An 18,537-nucleotide genomic window follows, 5' to 3' on the forward strand; every position below is an offset into this window, starting at 1 on the left:
ATATTATTAGATTTGAGCTCGCACAATCTACTAAGACTGAGATTCGACATCCCTAAAACAACAAATATTAGATGCACCGTTGAAACATTTTGATTGTGTGCGGGTATCTGTTGGTTTGGCTGATTTGTTTATATGAGACCACTGGTGTTTCTGAAAACAAAGTACGTATTTGCTTGCTAAAAGCTGCTATCGTTGTCGATCGATGTCAGTCTTGCCTACTAAACTGTAATATCTACTGTCGTATTTACTGTAATATTTACTCAAAAGGCACGTCTCTTTAAGTTTAAATAACTCGTGTATATAACAGTCAAACGTACTGTACATATATGTTTTTATATTTCCTTAATCATTATTGGCATGCACATAACGTACTTACTTAAATAGCCTAACAAATACGCTTTATAACCATTTCCGGAAATACGGCCGTATAGTGACGTAATGAACGTGCGCGCTTTGTATTGGTTCGACAAAATCACATGGTTCCTTTGCGCGCTTTCCCATTGGCTGCGTTGTTAAATCTCCTTACCCGTATTGGCCAGCAATCTCCGTATGTGATTGGCTCAATTCACGCACGCTGACAATTTGAAATCGGCGTTTTCGTTAGATTCGCTGAGAGGGGAGCAACAGCTGAAACCTTGCAGGTAGATATAAATATGTTTTTAATCAACCACCATGCACGCATTTCGACCATTTAGTTGTTTTGTTGTTGTTGCATTTACGTAGAAATAAATGAACTCGTGATGTTTTTGTTGTCAAGAGTCAGCTTTCAGCTTTTGTGACCAAGCTGTGATTAATTTGTGTATTTATATGGCCTTTATATGACTTGTAGGAAAGTAGCTCCAATGTCTGGAGCTGAGGATAGCAGTGCCCAATTGCAGTGTTGTGTAACAACCGAGCATCTAAATGCGTCAGGACAAGCCACCCGCAGGCAGGTCATCCGCAAAGCTACTGTTGTCCTGGGAAGAAATGAGTTCCAGGAAATCATCCTTCGCATCCATGACGGAAAAGTGCCGCAAAATTATCCCCTGAAAGACTTCAAACTTTTCACCAAATTTGCCCGTGATGGGAAGTGCACCGTCCAACTGCTCCCTGAGAACATCCAGGTGCTCATCTCCAACTGCCCTCCCGACCAACTCGGCCTCTTCCTGAGAACTCTGAGCATCAAACACCAGGCCAGGATGGGGAACAAACCTCTGAGCGACCGAGAGAAGCTCAAAGCGGGGCTGCCACGTAGCTTTGAGGCCATCAGCCCCCTGCAGCAAAAAGACCTCCAGAAGGTCAATGAGCTCAGAAGTACCTGGAATGGTCCCCCCAAAGGCCTTTCAGACCGCACTAATAGGAATATGGCAGCAGGAAGTGGACAGCAGGTCAAAAGATCAAGGGGGGTCTGTGACTTCAGCCCTGTGAGTACATTTTTGGTCCTTTTAGAACTTAGTTTGAGGACTGTGTTGATATGGAGGAAAGGAACATGTGAAACACAAATGAATGAATGGACAGCATGCAAAGTGCTAGTGCTATTGCTAGTGCTATTGCTGTTGTGTATTTCCAAAGCGTTCAACCGGAATATGCACATGTTGTTATTTCAGGTGAAAGCCAACCCCAGCAAGAAGCCCATTCTGTCTCTACCGTCACGCAAGCTGAACAAAGGACAGGCTGCTGTCCTCAGTGCTGTGCTGAGGGGGAAGAACGTCTTCTTCACAGGCAGTGCAGGTGTGATGATATCAATCAGCTAGCATTTGTTTTCCGCTTTATATTCAAAATGTGCATATTGCAGTATTTAGAGAAACAGAAATGCCTTGATTGTTTTGGGTCGACTCCTGGCTGGTTCTTGCTACGCGGAGATCAGAGTGCTGAGTGGCCAGCTGTGTCCAAACTTTTTCCACGGGGGGCCACATACTGAAAAATGAAACTTTGAGTTAATGTAAACCAACACATGTATATATGCTAGGAAGTGGCATATATTTCAGAAAGAAAATGCATCTCAGTTTTGATATAGGTGGAAAAGTGTATTATTTCTATGAACCTCTTTTTCCCATTTCCAAATATTTGCACATTCTTTTTGAATAACTGTATTTAAATTGTATTTTTGTAATTTTATAACTTTTCCCCAAACCAAATTTTCCAAAGATTACAACTTTATTTTGTTTTGTTTTTTGATATCACAACTTCAAAAAAAAACAAAAAACACATTTTTTTCTTTAATATTTCAACTGCTGCTAAAAGGATGTTGTTTTTCTTTATAATTTTACTGGTTTATTCTTGTGAAATTGAGACTTTTGTTCTTGTTAGAATGCAACTTTTTTTGTCTCAATATTTTGACTTTATTCTTGTAAAAGTACATCAGTTTTTTTGTCCATTTCTGCTATTTTTGTATTTCAACTTCTTGTAATCATGATTTTATTCCCATACTATTTTGACTTGATTATCTTAATATTATAACTTTTAAGTTAATTTTCAATGTTTTGTTTGTTTCTCAAAATATTACACCTTTAAAAAATATGAATGTAAGACAACCTCTTTTTTTTATGGTGGGGGAAAAAAACAAATGCAAATTATAATTTGTAAACATATTCTAACACAAAATCAAAGACAGTGTTTTTGTTGTGATCATCTTTTCAATATTAGTAATTAAATCCGTTAACTTGCCCAGTCTTCAACACACCATTTTAGAGTAGGGTTACTGGTGTGTGAGTGAAAAAGGTGTGGCTCATAGTCTGGAAAATACGGCGAAAACACACCACCATCTAGATGCATCAGTCTTTGCCTGTGGTAAATAAATCCCCTTATGCTTTCAGGGACTGGGAAGTCCTTCTTACTGAAGAGAATAATTGGGTCACTCCCTCCAAAGAGCACCTTTGCTACTGCCAGCACAGGAGTGGCTGCATGTCACATTGGAGGAACAACACTACACAGCTTTGCAGGTCAGTCAGGCTTTGGCAAAATAAAACACGGTGAAAATGATATCAAAACTCTCATTTCAAGCAGCACTGCTGACTGGCTGAATGCTCCCAGCTCTGTGTCCTGCTAAAATCCCGTAACATGCAATCCAGGTATTGGCTCAGGCTCCGCCCCATTGGAACAGTGTATTGAGCTGGCCCAGAGGCCCGGGGTGCTGCAGCACTGGACCAGCTGTCGACACCTCATCATTGATGAGATCTCCATGGTTGATGCTACATTCTTTGACAAGCTGGAATCCGTGGCCAGGTGAGATCTTTAGATCTAAATCAACAGCAGCACCTGTCCTTGTATTCCTATTGTAGAACCCTGTTGAAGATTTCCTCTTTGCTCACAGGTCGGTGAGGAGGTCCACTGAGCCGTTTGGGGGCATCCAGTTGGTTATCTGTGGGGATTTTCTCCAGCTGCCTCCTGTTTCCAAGGGGCAGGAGAAGGCCAAGTTCTGCTTCCAGGTAGATGATTGCTTGTGTACTGTATGATGTGTCAAAATACAAATTATTTAATTTTCACTCCCATGTTAAACGCAGCTCATTGAAGCTAGACAGCAAGCTAAACTCACCCAGACGTGAGTGTCGAAATGCAGAATGAATATAAGCGTATTTAGATCACAGGGAGGTGGAATCGGTCAAAAAAAGTAGAGCAAGTGATTGCAAAGCACTATTCAATTGCATGGTAGCACTAAATGTCTGCATACTTTTTTTTAAATGCTAATATGCTATTGTTAGCAGGCTAGCATTAAGATGCTAAGGGTTCATATGTGCTTATATAAGTAATGTGGGCTTTTTAATTTCCCCACTGCAGGGCTGTGTGAATTCTTTCATTTAGTTTTTTTCCCTCGCCGTCACTTCTTATGATAGAAAAGAAGGTTAAGTGATTGAGGGCCAATTATTTTTTTGTGGTGAGATATTTGAGAAGCCACTGTGTGACACATGGAGGGTGTCACCTATTAATTGGCACAGGAAAAGGCAACCAAACATGAGTCTGTTTGCCACTGGTTGAGGTGACTGGTGGTTGCAATCTGTAATATCACCGCTAGGGGACACTAAATGACGACATTAGGATGGTGTCATTCATTTTAGCGTTTTAAAAATTCTATTAAATGCAATTATGTGTATGAGTATTATAAACAATTATATGCAGTAATGGAACTGAAATTGGTTTCACACAAATCATTAAGATGTGTAAAAGTATAAAATGTCTATTTTTTTCATTTTTAAATGGATTAGGCCAGATGTTGGCGTAAAGTCATCCAGGTCAACATGGAGCTAATGGAGGTGCGACGACAAACAGATGAGTCGTTCATCTCCCTCCTCCAGGCGGTGAGGGTGGGCAGGTAATTTCTAATCCAATCCCATCACAATCTTTTTTTTTTTTTAAAGCCTTTAAATATTGAAACAATTTCTTCGCGCAATGGCTTGATCAACTCCTCACAGGGCAACAGAAGAGGTCACGGCCAAACTGATAAAAAGTGCCTACCATCAGGTGGACAGAGACGGTATCATAGCAACCAGACTGTGCACACACAAGAACGATGTGGAGCTCACCAACGACAATAAGCTGCAGCAGCTGCCAGGTCTGAAGTGTTTCCTACGTTTCCTCTCAACTTTGGAAGGTTTTGTTTTGGATTCTGGTGAAAATGGGCAAAAACAAGTCATCTTGCACACGTCTCAGACCCCGTTGGTTGCGGTTGCTCAGTCATTACTTATGTATATTTTACTTTTACCGCCCTTTTTGCGTGTGTGTGTGTGAGACACACTCATTTCAACAGGTGAAACTACTCACCCTTTGAAGGCAGTAGACAGATACGTGACAGAGAGGGAGAGTTAAGCTGTTTGCAGAGTTTCATGCTAATCATGAGCAAAAATGCTTTCAGCTACATGTTATTTATGTTAGCATGTACTTGGTAAAATTATTAGGAGAAATTTAAATGTTCCTGGTTTCTAATATTTTTTGCACATTTGTCACTCCAAACCTAAATGTCATTGCCCCCAAGACCTATTAACTGGTTTGGCAATAACTTACAATGAGTCTCTTACAGCGCTGTAGGGGAATTTTGTCCCACTCATCTTTGCAGAATTGTTGTCATTCAGTCACATTGGAGGCTTTTCCAGCATGAAGCCTTTTTAAGGTCATGCCACAGCATCTCGATAGGATTCAGGTCAGGACTTTGACTCGGCCACTCTAAAGTCTTCATGTAGCTTTGGTCTTGGATCATTGTCCTGCTGCAGAACCCAAGTTGGTTTCAGGAAACAGATGGCCGAACATTCTCTTTCAGGATTTTTTGGTAAACAAAATAATTCATGGTTCCATTTATCTCAACATTTATCTCAAAACAATCTTAGCCCATCACACTACCACCACCATATTTTACTGTTGATATGATGTTCTTTTTCTGAAATGCGGCATTACTTTTACGGCAGATCTAATGGGACACACACCTTCCAAAAAGTTCAGCTTTTGAGATGAGCCTTAACGTTTTTGTTCAGCGATGGTTTTGGTCTTGGAACTCTGCCATGCAGGCCGTTTTGGCCCAGTGTCTTTCTTATGGTGGAGTAATGAACACTGACCTGCACTGAGGCAAGTGGGGCCAGCAGTTTTTTGGATGTTGTTGTGGGGTCTTTTGTGACTTCTTGGATGGATTGTCGCTGCACTCTTGGGTAACTTTGGTTGGCCGGCATCTCCTGGGAAGGTTCACCACTGTTCCATGTTTTTGCCATTTGTGGATAATGGCTCTCACTGTGGTTTGCTGGAGTCCCAAAGCTTTAGGAACTGCTTTATAACCTTTTCCAGACTGATCTCAATTAATCCCAGTCAAGTTATGTTTTCCCAGGGAAGGGTTGAATTTTTTTTCTTACTTAATACTTACTTTTTAAAAAAAAAAAAAAGTGTGACAAACCTGCAAAAAATAAATTTCACACCACTCTATATGGCTCAAGAAATACAAATTGTACTACGTTCTCCACGTTTGAGGTGCCACTGCATTATTTTTCATTCTCCACGTGCGTTGAAAAGACTTGACTTGACTTCTTTAATGAGTAAAGTTCTGCTTGTTCTTCAGGGTCAGCACGACTATTCGAGGCTCTAGACAGCGACCCAGCCCTGGTGAGGACCATAGACGCCTACAGCCCCGTCAGCAGACTGCTTCAACTCAAAGTGGGGGCACAGGTACTGTGGTTTTGTGATAATGTTTTGTGATAATGTTGTTGACCAGTGACGACACAGCAGTTATCATGGATTTGTTTTTTTCGTCATCAAGGTCATGCTGACAAAGAACCTGGATGTCACTCGAGGACTGGTGAATGGAGCCCGAGGGGTTGTGGTGGCTTTTGAGCCTGGAAAACATGGTTAGCGCGAGGCTTATTTCATTATTAGTGCAAGCTGTGTGGAGGACATCATCCTTAAATGTGAAGAGTTACTGTTAAGTCTAAAATCATTTAGAAGTCAATTTTTTTGGCTAAAGTTGTGCTAGATTTAGTCGTCCCTTCACGCTTCACTCTATCATGTTTTTAATAAATGTATTAATTTAAATCCGCATTATTTCATGGTTAAATACAGACTATTATTAGTTGAATATGTATTAAGTTAGTTTTCTTGTGTGTAAAATTAAGCATTTTCAAGCATAAAATCTCTAAATGGAATAAAATACACACAAGGCATTCAGAAGACGCATCCAATGGCATGATGATAGTTTTCTACACTGGTCACTAGGTGTCAATAATGTTACATTGATGAGACGCCACAGAAAGTACTATACAAAAGACGCAGTTAAAAAAAAAAAGCCAATGTATGTTTATATTATATATATATATATATATTATGTCTTATTTTCTCTTATGTTTGCTGTACGGGGTAATATGAGTGTAAAAGTGACAGTAGGGGTGATTTAATAAGGACTCTTCTTCTTTTTTTTTGGGCTTTTCCCTTCAGGGGTCGCCACAGCAAACCAATCTCCTCCATCCAACCCTGTCTTCTGCATCTGTCTCTCTCACACCAACTACCCTCATGTCCTCCTTCACTACATCCATAAACCTCCTCTTTGGTCTTCCTCTACGCCTTCTACCTGGCAGCATCCTTCTACCAATATATTCACCATCTCTCCTCTGGACATGTCCCAACCATCTCAGTCTGGCCCATAACTGACTTTATCTCCAAGGCCTCTAACATGTTATGTCCCTCTGATGTACTCCTTCCTGATCCTATCCATCCTGGTCACTCCCAACGAGAACCTCAGCATCCTCATCTCTGCTACCTCCAGAACCAGATAGCATCTAGTATAATCTAAAAAGCAGGGGTTTACATAGACTGAGGCAGGCCTCCACTGGGAGGTGCCAGAAGACATTAGGGTGACGTAGACCTATTTGTAAAACCCTCTAAGCTGCAGTAACTTCTGTTATGCTTAATGGCAAAAAAAAATCTCAAGTACTCTACTCTTTAAATGAATAAATAATTCATTTTGGGTGTAAAAATTAATAATAAATGTTGGTGCATGTAATTTCCATTTCAAATGACCCATTCATGAAATATATAAAATCATCAAACATATGGCCAGGGTATGTCCTGACTATGTATTTAGTCATGCCTATTCCGTGAATAGATGTAGAACATTCCATTCATTTTGACAAAATTTCGCCTCACTTTAGATTTTTTTCCACAGGACTCCCACGTGTGCGCTTCCTGTGTGGTGGCACTGAAGTGTTGAAGCCTGAACGCTGGGTGTTTAAGTCCGGGGGCGGAGCCTACCTGAGCCGACAGCAGCTGCCACTCAAACTGGCCTGGGCTATTTCCATCCACAAGAGTCAGGTGAGCGAACACGTCTCCACAAATGATAGAATCAACTCACGTGGTTTGAGTGGTTACGTCAGTGGTTTCTGTTGTCTTTCTCCTGAGCCACTTGATGCATGTCTATTTTTAATTACATTTGCCATACAATCAGATTATTTGTCTGTATCTAACCCCACCCACGCTGCTAAAAATGGCTGCAGTCTCCAAGCGGACATGATGTTTAATCACTTTGATTCAAGGTCGAAATATTTCTGCATAAATTTGGTCAAAAACGTCATGTCTGCCTGTCAATTCAGGCCTCATTGAAATCCACATGCAGGATGGTGTAACCCACTCGCCATCCCGGCAGGTGAAACAAGACCATAAAAGTTCTAGACGTTCCGGTCGCCCTCTGGAGGAATCGTAAAGTCAGCCCTTAATTTCTCATGCAGCCTTTCCCAGTAATTGTGTACGAATAAGACGTCAGTGACAGTCAGGAAAGCGAAGCAAATGCCTTCTGTTGACGTCAAAGAACGTCTGCCATTAAGCAGGTTTATGATGGACTGGCCTTTCCAGTCCATCTATGGGGAGAGTAGTCTCTTAATGAGGACCTATTATTCTTTTTCCACTTTTCTGACCTATAAATGTTAGAATGTTGTATTCTCGTGTTAAACGATGCCAAAGTTTCAGATAATGAGGTTTATGCATTTGGAAGTGAGCCCTGAAAGAAGTTTGGGATGGCTAAAAACGCTCAGTTTCAAAAGGCGTGGTAAAACTGCCCCTTTGTGGTGTCACAGAGGTGGACTTCCTTATATGGGCGGGTCTGTAAGCCAGCGTCTCTGCCCTCCTCCAAGCTCCACTCCCTCTGTTTACTTGCTAGCAATGCCCCGTACAGGAGTTCCAGCAAAAGAAACGCTTTTTAATCTGTCAACGGTATTTCACACTGCACCGTTTTGTAAACATGGTCCAGTATGCAGCTGGACTAGCCGACGCCTTTCCAACATGAATTGGTCGTGTAATCTGAGGAAGCAGTAAGTAATAATTTATCAGTGTCCGAACATTAGTGTTAGGATGTTATTAATGTCCTAACGGTGTTTATTTTGTGTAAGTCATGGAGCAAAAGCGCTTGCATAAAGGGAGCGGGCGGGGTTGCTAATAGCCGTTTCCCATTGCAATTGGTGTCCACGTTAGACGTTATCAATGCTGTAGAAAACCTAATGCTAAAATGCTAAAGCTACTTACCATTCAACGACGTCTTGAAGTAACCTCTTCTTGAGAAACGTCATACTGCCTAGTCTCTACTTCCGGATCAGGTTCGGAATGTTAAATGTTAAAAGCCAACATTTAAAAAAGATCCATCGCCGTTTATCATCAACTCCTATACTGTTCGCAACTAGTGACGAGTGTGACCAACCACAGAAGAGTGGGCGTGCCTGGAGGTGGGTGGAATGAATGAAAATGGATTATTTTTGCGGAAACCACGAAATCCAAAGATATTCAGCTGAATAGGTGCAGATTCTGGAAGAACTATAAAGCTTTGTGTGCTGGTTATCATGTGTAGCTGCATATTTTCCATTCTTCTCCATATTGTTTATCACTGGCTTTTATTGGTGATGGTGTGGAAACTGAAAGGGTGAACGAAAATCAATTTCATCACAATAGATCATCACAATAGATGAAAATACAGTAAAGTCTCGTTATATCGATATCGGTTATAACAAATTACTACTTATTACGATACTATTTTCATTTCCCGGCAAATTTGTAGTCTTTTATGATATAATTAGTTCCGTTAGTACGATACCCGGTTATTATGATAATCCGGTTACTACGATGCCCTTTTCATCTCCCGCCAGCCAATTTGGTCTGCTTATATCGATACAAAAGCAGCTTAAATCAATCTTTGCTTAAGGATTTCAATACCAAAAAAGAACACGGCGAACGGCTGCTTCCAGTCAACTATTTTTCACACTTCCACCACCAGAGCACAGCACACACACCGATCCGCACTTCCTGGTTCACAGGTCATGCTCAACCCGCCCCACATAGCTGGCCAAACACATGCCTGCAACAGAAGAACCAACTGACATAGCATACACACCTATTCCAACGAAGACACAAGCGTACAAATACATGTATTTAATTGTGTTGTATTCAGATATATTTTTATCGCTTGCAATAATCACTGTTTTTCATATGTACATGCTGGCGTTCGTAGCATGTGTTTGGCCAGCTATGTGGGGCGGGTTAAGCATGACTTGTGAACCAGGAAGTGCGGGAATCGGTGTGTGTGCTGCGCTCTGGTGGTGGAAGTGTGAAAAATAAAGTTGACTGGAAGCAGCCGTTCGCCGTGTTCTTTTTTGGTATTGAAATCCTTAAGCAAAGATTGATTTAAGCTGCTCGACATTGTTCTATACTATAGAACAATGTCGAGTGCATTATTGCCCACTTTTAATGCAGTTCGGCGCAGGATTGGATATATGGTTAGTCCGGTTATATCGGTATTTTTTCCGACTCCCGAGAATATCGATATAACGAGACTTTACTGTATGAGCTGGAAACCTCATATTACAAATATACAACATAAGGTGGCCAGAAATATTTCAGTATTGAACAAAGCAAAATTTGTTCTCAATCAGAAATCACTCCACACTCTTTATTGCTCTCTGGTTCTACCATATCTTACTTATTGTGTGGAAATATGGGCTAATAACTATAAAAGCAATCTTCACTCGCTAAATGTACTGCAAAAAAGGTCAGTAAGGATAATTCATAATGCCGCCTACAGAGAACATACTAACTCCTTATTTCTAAAATCACAAATACTTCAACTTGCTGATATAGTTCATCTTCAAACAGCTAAAATAATGCATAAGGCTAAAAATAAGCAATTAGCTAAAAATGTCATCCAATACTTCTCTACAAGAGAGGAGAAATATGATCTCAGGGAAGAAGTACATTTGAAATACTTCTATGCTAGGACTACGTTATGCTAGCCATAGCATTTCAGTATGTGGAATCAAACTATGGAATGGATTGAGTAAGGAAATCAAACAATGCACAACGATGAGCCAATTGAAGAAACAATACAAGCAGTTGATGTTTGCTAAATCCAAGGATGAAGAGTCTTGAACCAGTCATGATGTACTATATATATCACTATATTGACACTTACTATGGTACCCATTATGGCATTGGATGCTCATATCACCGAGTACTTCGGTACGAGGTACATTATTTAAAAAAAACAACAACCTTAAACTGTATGGAAAGCAGGAAGTGAACAAATGTAACAGTTAGTGATTGTAAAAGTACCAGATGGAGGGGTAGGATTTAATAAGCTTTGCTTCTTCCTACTCCTTTTGGGCATGTGGAACTGGGAACTGATTATGGGATGCACTCAATTGTAATCTGATGCATGTTCAAATGAAATATTACCATTACCATATTGTACTGAATGCTGCACAAGCTAACTTGCTCGTTACAAAGAAGCATTTAGTTTAGCAGTTTGATTTTCAAATGCGACACATTGCCATTAACGTGTTAGATGCTACCTTTAGCCTTTTCTCATGAACACGCTGTCTCTCTCACATCACAAATCATTGTCTGTCTTGATGGTACTTTCCAATATCCTGACCTCAACAATTGGTTGGAGACAAAACAAGAGAGAGAGACCTCTGGGTAATTGAGTTCATTTGTCATGACCACCGTGTCGGCAATGTTTAATCTCCACCAGAGAAAGCTCGGCACAGCAGCTGCACACGTGCAGCCTTCGCAGGAAATGAGATTACTGCAGAGTGGTCGTTGGTAACGGTAGTTGGAGGAGGAGAGGGTGAACGCACTTTTAATGAGCCTTTCTTCATTTCTCCAGGGTATGACATTAGACTGTGTGGAAATCTCTTTGGCTCGTGTTTTTGAGAGCGGCCAAGCATACGTGGCCTTGTCTCGGGCTCGGAGCTTGGAAGGTCTGAGGGTTATGGACTTTGATCCGCGTGTGGTCCGGGCTGACCCAGATGTTCTTCTGTTCTACAAGAAACTGAGGAAGGAGAGGCTTCTCATGCAGGTGAGTAAAAACGTGTTGTCGTATTTAGCCTATGGTGTTGTGTATCTAACACAGACACAGGGATGACATTGTGGCCGCTACATTACACTGGATGGCTAACATTTTACTCTGTGAACTTCCTCTGTCTCTGCAGGCCGCCATGGATGATTATGTTGACAGTGGCAACAAAGAGAATCTCCTGTGATAATAGTCCTGCACCATCTGTACGATTTCAGTTTTATTGCACTTGCTACAATGACAATGTAGCCACATGGGGGGGGGGGGGATACCTGATTATCAAGGAAAATCCATTGGGGACTCTTTTAGTTCCCATTTTACACAATGTGGTCATACTGCCACCATGTGTTCAGTAGTGACTTTTTATATTTTTTTAATAAAGCGTTTAAATGCCTTATTTATTGTCGTCATATTTTATAAAATAAAATATTTTTCAGTCATCTCATGTTTTGATAATTTTTGGAACTGATAAAATTGATTCAATTGTGTTTTTATGTTCATATGTAGAGTAACTTGCATGTTTTGAGATTGTGTAGCACATTGTTTTTCCTTGGTCTTCTCTATTCCCTCAGATAGTGTTTTTATCTTTCCTGATATGTCTTTTTACAGTGGTGTGAAAGTGTTTGCCCATTCCTGATTTGTTTTTTTGCATGTTTGTCACACTTGAATGTTTCAGATAAAAAAATAAAAAATTAATGGCAACACAAATGTCCACAAAATCCACCCATCCATTTTCTACCGCTTATCCTCAAGGGTCGCGGGGGTGCTAGAGCCTATCCCAGCTGTCTTCGGGCGAGAGGCGGCACTCGTGGCCTTGTGGGGGACCACCCAAAAACAAGCATAACCTGATATTGAGAACTCGGTCTGAAAGAGGTCAAAGCCATTTCTAAAGCTTTGGGAGTGAGAGCCATTATCCACAAATGGCAAAAACACGTAACAATGGTGAAACGTCCCAGAAGTGGCCTGTTAGTCAAAATTGCTCCAAGAGAGCAGCAATGACTCATCCAAAATCCTTACTAGGGTTGCAGGTATGCTGGAGCCCATCCCAGCTGTATTTGTGCGAGAGGCGGGGTACACTGGACTGGTCACCAGCCAATGATATAAACAACCATTCACACTCACATTCATACCTATGGACAATTTGGAGTGGCCAATTAACCTAGCATGTTTTTGGAATGTGGGAGGAAACCGGAATACCCGGAGAAAACCCACGCATGCACGGGGAGAACATGCAAACTCCACACAGAGATGTCCAAGTGGAGATTTGAAACCCAGGCCTTCCCGATCTCCTGTGTGGCCAACATGCTAACCATGGTATGAGTTTAAGTTTTGTTAGTTGCCATTTTGTAAAATGTTTATATAATCTTGCTGAGTAATGACAGTATTAAACTGGTAACCAAAGGCATTTTTTATTTCGAGGTCAAGGGGTAAAATCCACGACCCTGCATTAACAAAGAATGTTATATATATTTATTTATATGAACTGACCACATATTGAAAGTCTGAACCTGAGTTTTTCTGTACAAGCAGGAATTGATGTACTAACTGGCTCATTCCCTTAAAGCAATGTATAGTGAGGATGGTGTGTGTTCAGCTCAGTTTCTCCACACAGCGTACTGTATTAATATCGGGAAATAACTTTCAGGCACTTCCTACTTATTTTACAGTTATAGTCATGTCAATCACACATCTGCAGTTGTGGGTTGGGCTGATTATTTGACATTGTGGAACAGCTTGCTTGCTACCTGTAAGGAAAAAATAAAGAGGCATTAGAACACACAGAAAATATCTCCTGTGTAGTGCATGTGTGGGTCACTTACACAGTGGTCACGTGCATGCAGGAAGTCAAACAGCTCTTCTGTGCACTCTTCTTCAGTGTTCGATCTGGAGGACACACGGGCCTCACAGAGCTCCAGACGCTCCTTGTAGTGCACACAGTGTTCAGTTTCCTCACACTTGGCTCGGATTGTTTCTAGGGGGTCCTGAAGGGGACAAAAAGGTGAAAAAGCAGAATAAACTTTAATAGTTGAAACCATATACTACTACTTACAATAAAGGTTCTTGTATAGTTGACCTATTTCTGCCTTACAATCACTCCTGTAGACGCATAAAGGAACCTACCACCAGGTCTTCCTCTTCTTCCTCCTCTTCCTCTTCAGGGGCATCCTCCTCCTAGCCAGTGATGGAAATAAAATGCATTAGAAAGTTTGTAAAATACATTTTAAAAAGCGCGTTTAATACTGTTAAGTCAATTGCAAGTAGTCCTATGTTGTTTTAAGTGCACAATTGCCATGAAAATCGATGGAAATCACATGTTAGCGTTATGCTATATTACCAGTGCCCTCGGTTCGACATGTAAAAGACACATTTCATCGGCATTTCCTCATCAGGTAATGCAACGCAAGTTTTCAAATAACACAAACCCAGGCTAAGAATGACCCTACCAGCAAAAATAATTACGATCTTTTTATATACCTCGTCTTCAGGGTCGCCGTTAGTGAGCATTTTTCTCTCCAACACCATATTTGCGCTGAAATTCTCGCCAAAACGGACACAAACCCGAGTGTGCCTCCTGAGCAGATATCCGTCGAGGGCGATAGGTCGGTCACACACAGGAAGCGTCTGGGAGGTCTTCCGGGTGAAAGCAATATTATTGGATAAGGTGTGTGATTGAAATCAATGTAGTCCAATTGTACTGGTATTACCTTAAAGTCCCGCCTACTCCAGCAGTTTTGTCATCCGGAACGTTTAATTCCTGACGTAGAGCCATGCCGGGGTGAGAAAATTGGCGGACTGAAACATGCCGCTTCGTTTAGATGCCACACTTTTAATCCGAAAAATTAGGAATTTAAGGAGTTTAACGTTTAGAAGACATCGAGTTAAAGAGAAATGGGTATGTATGTAATGTCATTAATATTATACAATTGATATTCCTGTTCTCACCGTGCCTCCCACATTGCAAAAACATGCTAGGTTAAACTCCAAATTGTCCATAGGTATGAATGTGAGTGTGAATGGTTGTTTGTCTATATGTGCCCTGTGTTTGGCTGGCCACCAGTCCAGGGTGTACCCCGCCTCTCGCCCGAAGAGGACAGCTGGGATAGGCTCCAGCATACCACCGCTACCCTAGTGAGGATAAGCGGTAGAAAATGAATGAATGAGTAAATCATATTCATTGAATAAGCTGAAACGTGTCACATGGTCCGCGCAAGATGTGTTTGTAGATATAAGAAGATATTTTGTTGGTGCAGTGTAGTATGACACCAGACTGCGATGGCAATTAACATATTGTTGACTTTTTACAGGCTGCTTCTCGACCCAAGCACCCTCCTACCAGTTTAGCTCAACAGCATTTTGATGTGAGCTACAACACTCAGCTGGGGCCACTCTGGCCATCGGCTCGGATTGCCCTGCTCTCCGAGAGAAAGTATGGAGCTCTGGTTAATCATTTCTGCAATGACGCTTTTGTAGAAGACCTCCACTCTCAAGGATGCACAGATTTCATCACGGATACAGACAGAGAAGGTGGGGCAGGACATACTGTAATTGATTCTCTTAAAATTGCCAAGTGTGGTGTATTTTGTGTTACTACGTATATGTTATGTAATGAAGTTAATATACAGTACAATTGACTCTGCATCTTTCCATCATTTCTCCAGTACAAGCAGGTCAGGTCTCAGAGTGCAAAGTGGAGAAATGTGATGATGTTGTTCAGCAACAGTTATCACCCCCACATCTCAATCCTAACATCAAGTGCTTTGTCTTTCCAAGAGGCGATATCACAAGATTCAAGCCAGCGAGGTGAGATTAGTATGATTATGATCTGAGTCCTTAGGACGTTCTCTACTCACCACATCTGCTAAGTGTCAGTTTTCTCTTCAACCCAAAAGACCAGACATGTCTGGGCTGTTGCGCTACTACTTAATGGATGCTGCGTCAGTATTGCCTTGCCTTGCACTGGATGTTCACGAGGGCCACAATGTGCTGGACCTCTGTGCTGCCCCAGGAGGAAAGAGCTTGGCTTTGCTCCAGACCCAAGCAATAGGTATGTATTAGAAATGGTGGGTGCTCCCATCAGGGTTTTCTGATTTATGCTTTCACTGTATGATATTTTGTCAAAAGTTCCCAGATGAATGAAAGGTGTTTTGACCAACTGTCATTTGAAATTCTTCTAGGTCTGCTTCGTGCTGATTGTCTTTCTAAATGTTTGCGGATAAGGTTAACCATGCGGCATTTATCTGCGCTCTCCAAAGGTTTTTTGTGTTTAAACGATGCCTCTGTGTCTCGGACATTACGACTGAGAAAGGTGCTCCACAGCTATGTACCCAAGCAGCTTTTAAGCCACGAGAGGCTCCGCATCACTTCCTTCGATGGCACCAAGTGGGGGGAAATAGAACAGAACACTTTTGACAGAGTAAGACGAGTCATGCTTTCATTGCATGTATGCCACATCATTGAAATACTATTTGTTCTCCTTCTGTGTTTAGGTCCTTGTTGATGTTCCTTGTACCACAGACCGACATTCACTCATGGAGGATGACAACAATATATTTAATAAGAGCAGAACTGGTGAAAGACGACGGCTGCCTCAGCTACAGCTGGAATTACTACTGTAAGCAGTGAACACACTTGATGGTGTTATGTCAGTGACGGATGGACACAACACCATCTTTCATCTTGCAGGGCGGGCGTGGTGGCAGCAACTCCGGGCGGTGAGATTGTTTACTCCACCTGTACGCTTTCTCACATCCAGAATGTTGCTGTTGTTGAACAAGCCATCTACTTGGCCCAAGAGAACCACGGCATCCAGCTTCAGGTCCGTATGAAACAACACACACATTACATCAGTGAAAATGGGGATTATAAACCAGATATTTTAAGATATTTTTGTTTTGTCCTCTCCAAAATTGAATCCATATGCAGGTAGTGGATCTGCGACCACTCACACACATGTTCAAGAACACCTTTCACTTCGCTTCCGACCTCCACCTGGGTGAGCTGGTCGTCCCACACTTAGCTGCTAACTTTGGACCCATTTATATGTGCAAGTTAAGGAGGCTGACGTAATTATTGTTAGCTGGGTTTTCTCTTTTTGGACTGTACTTGTTCACTCGCCAAGCTCAGTTTAAAGTGGATGGGTGGCCACAAATCAGATAACATTCAATAAGAGTCCAAATATTTTATTGTCAAGAGTACAGTTCAATTAAATCATTTTGACTTGTAAGTTACATACTTTCAGGAGTACACATAAAGAACCTGAGCTTTGTGTGTACTGCTAAAATAATAAAACCTTATTGTCCATTTTAGAGGAAATTTGTTGTTTGTTTTTAACAGCATTACTAACACCGTTAGTGTTGTCCACTGGGTAACCTAATTAGTTACAACATTACAACGGAGTTGCTGATAGTGAAATGTTGTGTGTGTGTGTGTGTGTGTGTGTGTATGTATTGACTGCTATATATATATATAATCACTCCTCACGGTTCATGCCGAACACCAGGAACTAAATAGGTGGAATGGTAGGAAATAAATGGTAGGAAACAGTGTCCCCCAGCGTTTTGATGGAGAATTGCAAATCACAAGCTCAATTGTCGGTAATAAAAAAGCAATTACCTTCCCAGGTAACCAATTACATTTATGAATGAGTAACCTTCTAACTGTTGCTTTTTTCTGTGAAAATACCTATAACTACATACTCGGGATGTTCTGATCAGGATTTTATTCTGCCAATACCGATAATCCACAAGTGAAATGGACAGATACCAATACCGATCACATAGATGCAGTGTAAATGTTTAAATCTAGCTATATTAGGCTTCACCGAGGTTTTGTTCTTGTGAGAGCTACTTTTACTACTCATTATTTACACACAATGCCAATATGCTTGTTTTACCACAATATTAACAAAATGCTGGAATCCGCAGCTCACCTTTCTAGAACATAGGTAAGTTTCAGGAAAATATCAGTTCCTGACTAAAAAGACAGAAAACTCGTTTTTTTTGTGAAAATATATAAAATATATATTTCAAGCTTAACTTTCACTTTAACACAGTGTCAGGTTCATGAGCCTCGTTTTTTATTAATAATAATAATAGCAACCAAGCAAACTGTGAGCAAACCAGTTTTGTTAACTGCAATATTTTAAGAGTTTCATTTATAAAATCTAATAGACCTTGAATATTCTTTGGCCACTAGAGGCCACAAATGAGCTATCACAAATCTTCCATGAAGCCAGTAAATCCATCATATTTTACCTCCTGCTCTGTGTCAGATGATAATGCTTTGAGCTTGAGAAATCACAAATGTCTTCCCAAATACACCAGCACCCTCTTTCAGCTTTCCAAAGAGGGCCGGGTATTGGTCAGGTTTGATAGCTTTGCCTAATAATGCGCCACATAGCAGGACTTTATAATGAGCAGGCAGGCCTTGGCTTATTTGACCATCTCAATATGTGCATTACGGTGCTGCTCCACCTCTGTTTTGCATTGGCATCACTCAGAGGTGAAATGTCCCCCTAAATGTGAGCGGCAGAGAAGTGCTTCTTTTTCCATCACATCATAGATGACCCTTTATGTTGTCCCGGCCAGTCAATGTAGCATGAAAAAGGTGTGTGAAAAAAAAAAGAAAAGAGAAGCGTGAGTGTGTGTCTCTAACGAGCGGGGCATGCGAGAGTGTCATCCACTCTCCACTATCATTAAGCTGCTCCGAGCACACTGACTCCCATCCACATTGGACGGCCACGCTGCTCCCAGATGAACATT

General features: G+C 41.2%; 3 protein-coding genes across 3 annotated transcripts; 2 read left to right on the forward strand and 1 right to left on the reverse strand.

The window, feature by feature from the left end:
- The first annotated feature begins 803 nt into the window (after positions 1 to 803).
- On the forward strand, positions 804 to 12,031 carry pif1 (PIF1 5'-to-3' DNA helicase homolog (S. cerevisiae)). Its single transcript, XM_058065980.2, has 12 exons — positions 804 to 1,403; positions 1,587 to 1,710; positions 2,796 to 2,921; positions 3,051 to 3,204; positions 3,293 to 3,407; positions 4,182 to 4,288; positions 4,389 to 4,528; positions 6,014 to 6,120; positions 6,212 to 6,299; positions 7,610 to 7,755; positions 11,588 to 11,779; positions 11,913 to 12,031. The coding sequence occupies exons 1-12, from the start codon at positions 819 to 821 to the stop codon at positions 11,961 to 11,963; spliced, it is 1,935 nt and encodes a 644-aa protein (XP_057921963.2). The 5' UTR covers positions 804 to 818; the 3' UTR covers positions 11,964 to 12,031.
- A 1,140-nt stretch (positions 12,032 to 13,171) lies between these two features.
- On the reverse strand, positions 13,172 to 14,394 carry LOC131124970 (cytochrome b-c1 complex subunit 6, mitochondrial-like). Its single transcript, XM_078791011.1, has 4 exons — positions 14,252 to 14,394; positions 13,898 to 13,948; positions 13,597 to 13,758; positions 13,172 to 13,521 (listed from the first exon to the last, which is right to left on the reverse strand). Exons 1-4 carry the CDS (start codon positions 14,297 to 14,299, stop codon positions 13,489 to 13,491), a joined length of 294 nt encoding a protein of 97 aa, XP_078647137.1. The 5' UTR covers positions 14,300 to 14,394; the 3' UTR covers positions 13,172 to 13,488.
- Positions 14,395 to 14,523: 129 nt separating this feature from the next.
- On the forward strand, positions 14,524 to 17,179 carry nsun4 (NOP2/Sun RNA methyltransferase 4). Its single transcript, XM_058065986.2, has 8 exons — positions 14,524 to 14,669; positions 15,082 to 15,301; positions 15,436 to 15,577; positions 15,667 to 15,821; positions 16,030 to 16,190; positions 16,264 to 16,388; positions 16,460 to 16,592; positions 16,700 to 17,179. The coding sequence occupies exons 1-8, from the start codon at positions 14,577 to 14,579 to the stop codon at positions 16,841 to 16,843; spliced, it is 1,173 nt and encodes a 390-aa protein (XP_057921969.2). The 5' UTR covers positions 14,524 to 14,576; the 3' UTR covers positions 16,844 to 17,179.
- The last annotated feature ends 1,358 nt before the right edge of the window (positions 17,180 to 18,537 follow it).

The sequence above is a fragment of the Doryrhamphus excisus genome, linkage group LG6 (assembly GCF_037039965.1).
Source record: "Doryrhamphus excisus strain RoL-2023G ecotype Guam linkage group LG6, RoL_Dexc_Guam_v1.1, whole genome shotgun sequence".
Lineage (NCBI taxonomy): Eukaryota > Metazoa > Chordata > Actinopteri > Syngnathiformes > Syngnathidae > Doryrhamphus > Doryrhamphus excisus.